At 39.2% G+C, this 5,803-nt stretch overlaps 1 protein-coding gene across 1 annotated transcript in view; it reads right to left on the bottom strand.

Moving 5' to 3' along the window:
• The window catches only part of TMC5 (transmembrane channel like 5), an 81,553-nt gene extending 75,973 nt beyond the window's left edge, over nt 1-5,580 (bottom strand). The window contains exons 1-2 of the mRNA XM_007958332.1: nt 5,381-5,580; nt 4,682-5,272 (exon numbers count right to left, since the gene is read on the bottom strand). Coding sequence (XP_007956523.1) covers nt 4,682-5,272; nt 5,381-5,580 — 791 coding nt within the window. The remainder of the gene's footprint in view (nt 1-4,681; nt 5,273-5,380) is intronic.
• Between the last annotated feature and the right edge of the window lie 223 nt (nt 5,581-5,803).

Genomic DNA, 5,803 nt, shown 5'->3' on the forward strand with positions numbered 1-5,803 from the left:
GTAGGGTAGGGAACACTGTTAGATAGGTAGAGACAAGTATTAATTTGGATGAAGAGAAGGGCAATGTACCGAATGTGAGTGATCAACATGGTGGCATTTAGGAAGAGAAAGACACAGAGAGGTATATGGAAGGAACAGAAAACAGAGAAGAAGTCTTGGCCTGATGGCTTCATTGAGAATTTCACCAAATATTCAGGGAAGAGTTGACACCTATACTACTCAAGCTATTCCAGAACATAGAAAAAGATGGAATACTTCCAAACTCATTTTATGAAGCAAGCATAACATTAATACCCAAACCAGGGAAAGACACCATTAAAAAGGAAAACCACAGACCAATATCCCTCATGAACACAGATGCAAAAATCTTCAACAAAATTCTAGCCAACAGAATCCAGCAACGTATCAAAATAATAATAACAATAATAATAATAATAATACATCCTGACCAAGGGGGATTCATACCAGCTATGCAAGGGTGGTTCAACATCAGAAAAACTATCAATGAAATCCACCATACAAACAAAACAAAAGAAAAGAACCATATGATTGTATCAATCAATGAAGAAAAGACATTTGATAAAATCCAACAGCTGTTCCTGCTCAGAACTTTCAGCAAAATAGGGAGAAGGGAAATTCCTCAAATTTATAAAAGGCATATATGCAAAGCCAATGGCAACATCATTATTAATGGAGGAAGACTTATGAACGGGAACCAGACAGGGATGATCTCTATCACCACTTCTATTTAACACTGTATTGGAAATCCTGGCCAGGGCAATAAGGCAAGAAAGAGAAATAAGAGGCATACAAATTGGCAAAGAGGAACTAAAACTATCTTTATTTGTGGACGATATGATCCTGTATATAGAAAACCCAGGAGACTCAACAAAAAAAACTAGTGGAACCAATAGGGAAATTCAGCAAAGTGGCAGGATACAAGGTCAACATACAAAAAATCAGTTGGATTCCTCTACACCAACAAAGAGTCCTCTGATAAAGAACAATACCATTTACAATAGCTACTAAGAAGATAAAATATCTAGGAATAAACCTTACCAGAGACACAAAAGACCTATACAAAGAAAACTATAAAACATTATTACAAGAAGTAACAAGGGCTCTACATAAATGGAAGAACCTGCTTTGTTTATAGATAGGTAGACTGAATGCTGCAAAAATATCAATACTACCTAAAGCAATCCGCATATTTAATGCAATCCCAATCCAGATACCAACAAAATTTTTTAAGGACATGGAAAAACCAATTACTAACTTCATATGAAAAGGAAAGAGACCTCAGATAAGCAGAACACTTCTCAAGAAGAAGAACAAAGTGGGAGGTCTCACACTCTGGGATCTTAAAACCTACTCCACAGCCACAGTAGTCAAAACGGCATGGTATTGATATAACGATAGACAGACCAATGGAACAGAATCAAAAGTCGATAAATAGACCCATTCATCTATGTACACCTGATCTTTGACAAAGTTCCACAACCCATTAAATGGGGGAAGAAACAGCCTCTTTAACAAATGGTGATGGCAAAACTGGATATCCACTTGCATAAAAATCAAACAAGACCCATACCTCATCCTATACACAAAAACAAACTCAAGCTGGATCAAAGACTTAAATGTAAAACTCCAAACTATAAAATTAATCAAAGATAAAATAGGGACGAATCTAGGAGCCCTAATTTATGGCATAAATAGACTATCAAACATAACCCAGAATGCACAGGAGGTAGAAGAGAAGCTAGATGACTGGGACCTTTTAAAAATTAGATTCTTATGCACATAGAAAGACTTCATCAAAAGGGTAAAAACTGAACCTACAGATTGTGAAAAAATATTTGTTTATAACATATCTGACAAAGGACTTATCTCCAAAATCTATAGAAAACTTCAACACTTCAACACCAAAAAGACAAATAACCCAATTCAAAAATGGGCAAAAGACTTGAACGGACACTTCACTGAAGACGGTATGCTGGCAGCCAACAAACTCATGAGGAGTTGCTCATGATCATTAGTTATTAGAGAGATGCAAATCAAAACAATGATGAGATATCATCTCACCCCAGCAGTAATAGCAAAGTTCAACAGTACAGAAAATAACAAATGCTGGTGAGGTTGCGGAGAAATTGGAACTCTTGTATGCTGCTGGTGGGATTGTAAAATGGTACAACCATTGTGGCATATGGTATGGAATTTCCTTAAAAAACTGAAAATATAAATACCATTTGACCTAGCAATTCCATTACTAGGAATATATCCTAAAGAGGTGAGAGGCAGGACATGAACAGGCATATGCACACCTGTGTTCATCACAGCATAATTCATTATAGCAAAGAGATGGAAACAACCATCAACGGATGAATGGATATCCAAATTATGGTACATTTACACAATGGAATACTATGATACATTAAAGAAAATGAAGGACACGCGAATCATCTCACAATATGGATACACCTGGAGGACATGATGGTGAGTAAAATAAGTCAATTGCAGAAGGACAAATGCTGTATAAACTGATTACTGTAAAAAGACAAGGAAGGGTTTGCTTAAGAAAGGGAAGTCACTTTGTAGGTTACCAGGGTGGGGAGGGAAGGAGAGGGATTAATTTAGGGCTAGTTAGGGTCCACACACTGATGTGGGTAAAGGGAGGGATGTATAGAAAGAGTCTGTGACCACCATGATAACATTAGGAAAAGGGAGGACACCGAATTGTGCACATAAGAGATAGATGACAGATGCTAATACCAACCAGTATATCCACAGTACTGCATTAGTATTAACACCAAACACCAGACTACAGATAAACACTTAAACATCTGATAAGATCAGATGGGGGTGAGTGAACAGGATAGATACATTCAGCGGAGGCTAATCTTGCACAGATACCAGTGATACAAAATACCTGCAATCTTTACAGAAACAACAGAAGATAGACATAGATTAATCCTGCACAGACACCCAGACATTGTAGGAGAGAGATCCAATGGATCTACTGACTCAGGACCACAGTACTGGGGGACACCAGACTCAACTGACACAACAAAATACATAAAAGTCTTGTTCCTCATCCTACATTGGTGAGTAGCGACTGAGGTCTTAAAAGCTTTCAACAGCCATCTAAGATGCAGCTAATGGTCTCCTGTCATCAGAAACAAAAAGGAGTGAAAAAAAAAAAAAAAAGGGGCAGGAGAATTTGGAAGCAATCAGCCCTAGGATACAATGGCCCTTGAGACCAGAAGAACTAGATGGTGCCCAGCTACCAATGCCAACCACTCAGGAAAGTATCAAATCTGGAGATCCTGTATAGAGTGGGAGAAAAAATGTGAAACAAAATCAAAAAACTTAGTAATAACCAGAATTACTGGCCAGATGGAGTCTGGTGAGATCCACAATACTATGGTCCTGGGATACATTTTGGGCCTGGAATAAAATTCACTCTCAGGGGATGGCTCTCAGCCTGATAGTAAGCAAGATGTACATGCAGACCACTCAACCCAGGGTGATGCACCCATATGCTCTATGGAAATGCATCCCTTGGCTCAATAGACCATGGGGCACCAGAGGGGCAATATTCACATGGAAGAAATGCAGGACACACAGGAGTGCATAACTATGAGGGTCATGGGGGTGGGGTGGGAACACTGGGCAGGGAGGGGAGGAAACTGGGTTAGAGCTGGAATGGTTAATGGGGAGTGAAACTAAATGCACATGTAATGTTGAATGTAAACTTGCACCTAAAGCACAGTAAATAAATAAATAAATACGAATAAAATTCTCTTAACAGAATTTAGATGTACAAAATCTGAACCAGGAAAAATTGGACTTCATAAAAGAAAGACTAACAATGGTGAAAACTCTAATCAATAAAACATGATGAAAAATCAGTGCAGAAGATTAATGAACCAAATCAACTGTACAGTTTACATGAAAAATAATTGATTCTAATGACAATTTTAGTGAAAGTGGAAGAGGAAGGAATTAGGAGTGGCTTAACGACTTTGCTTAAAAACACTAATTGAGAAATTAAATAGGCCTCATGAAGTTAATCTTGGAAATATTTTCTTGATTTTCTTCACTAACATTGATTTAATTCTTGCTAATATGTTTGGATTCATAACTACCAAGTCTTAATTCTAACCTCACTGTCAAAGCAGTAGGGTTAACCAGTTGGGATCTAAATGTCTTACATGGCTTGGATTAGGAAGAGATGGGAGACGGTAGAAGTCCTTGTGTGGTACAAATGGGTAAGTGATCAGCTACTCACTGAAAGGTTGGTATTTGGAATTCACCCAGAGGCATCTCAGAAGAAAAATCTGTCAATCTACTTCCAAAAAATCAACCAGTGAAAACCCTATGGAGCACAGTTCTATTCTGACACACAATGGGTCACCATTAGTTAGACTCAACTCAGTGGCAACTGGTTTGGTTTTAATTTGATTTGGGAGACTGGTAAGGAAGTTATCCAAACAAGAGGTGATGAAAGATTAAATTGAGGCAAATTTGAGGCCTCAGACTGAGGGTCCATGGCCCAAGTGAGGTTTACAGATATATATGAATGCTTCATCACAATTTCAGAACATGGAAACCATCATACAATCTCTATCATACCCCAACCCAAACCAACCAAGTCCCATTGGAGGGAGATGCTTGCACTTACCCCCTGGTCATTTCTGGGCCCTCAGAAGAGGCAGAATCATGACTGTCCTCAGCACCTGGGTAATCAGGCTCCTCCCAAAAGTTTAGAGACTTCTGATAATCCTCAGAAACAGGATAGTCTGGTTTCCCAAAAGTGCTTGGAGAGTTAGGTTGATTCTCAGCACCTGGATAATCAGGCTCTTCTAGGGAGTACATATATGGACTGATTCTGGAGCTAGCATATTCTGGATTCTTTCTGGAAACTTGATAGTTGGAATTGGCTCTGGAGCCAGGATAGTTAGATGTCATCTGAGCTCCAGAGTAGTCGGGTCCTTCCGATGATCCAAAATAATCTGGATTTGTTCTGAAGGCTGCATAGCTTCTACTGATTCCAGAACTTGTAAGATCACGATTTTGTTGAGATCTAGGGTAGTCTGGCTCTCTGGATGAGCTTGGATGGTATGGACTGCTCAAAGATTCGATATAATTTGGCTCTGCCAAAGCTCTAGGATAGTCTGGATTGGTTCTGGAGACTTCAGCATATGGATTTCTCCTGGTACTGGTATAGTTTGGATTACTCTGAGATCCAAGATAATCTGGCTCTGCCAGAGATCTGGGATAGTCTTGACTTGTTCTGGAGTCTTCAGAATGTTGATTTCTCCTGGTGTTGGGACTGTTTTGATTACTGTGAGATCCAGGATAATCTGGCTCTGCCAGAGACCCCAGATAGTCTAAGTTTGTTTTGGAGCTTGCAGAGAATGGGTTGTTCCTGGTGCTGGGATAGTCTGCATTGTTCAGGGGACCTGGATAATCTGGATAATCTTGAGTTTTCAAATTCGCCTGTGTATGGTTTCGAGACCCTGAATAGTCAGGGTAATCTGGATCTTCTTCATACCCATTATTCCTGTAGTAAGCAGACATGTTGGTACAGATCCTTATCCTGGAGAGTTAAAATCTTCCTGCATTTGCTTTTACTCAGGGATCATTTTTTACCTGAAAAACAAAAAGTAAGGAAAAAGTTAGGTTTTTCATTTCTTCCCTGCAGCGACTGCTGGCTATCCTCCAGTATCTGTTGTTCTTTCTTTCATAGCAAGGACCAGGCTGCCCAGAATAAAGATTATGTTTTCTCACCTCCCTTGTAGCT

Source organism: Orycteropus afer, unplaced genomic scaffold, assembly GCF_000298275.1.
Source record: "Orycteropus afer afer isolate SDZICR_OR568_19922 unplaced genomic scaffold, OryAfe1.0 scaffold00928, whole genome shotgun sequence".
NCBI classification, from domain to species: Eukaryota; Metazoa; Chordata; class Mammalia; order Tubulidentata; family Orycteropodidae; genus Orycteropus; species Orycteropus afer.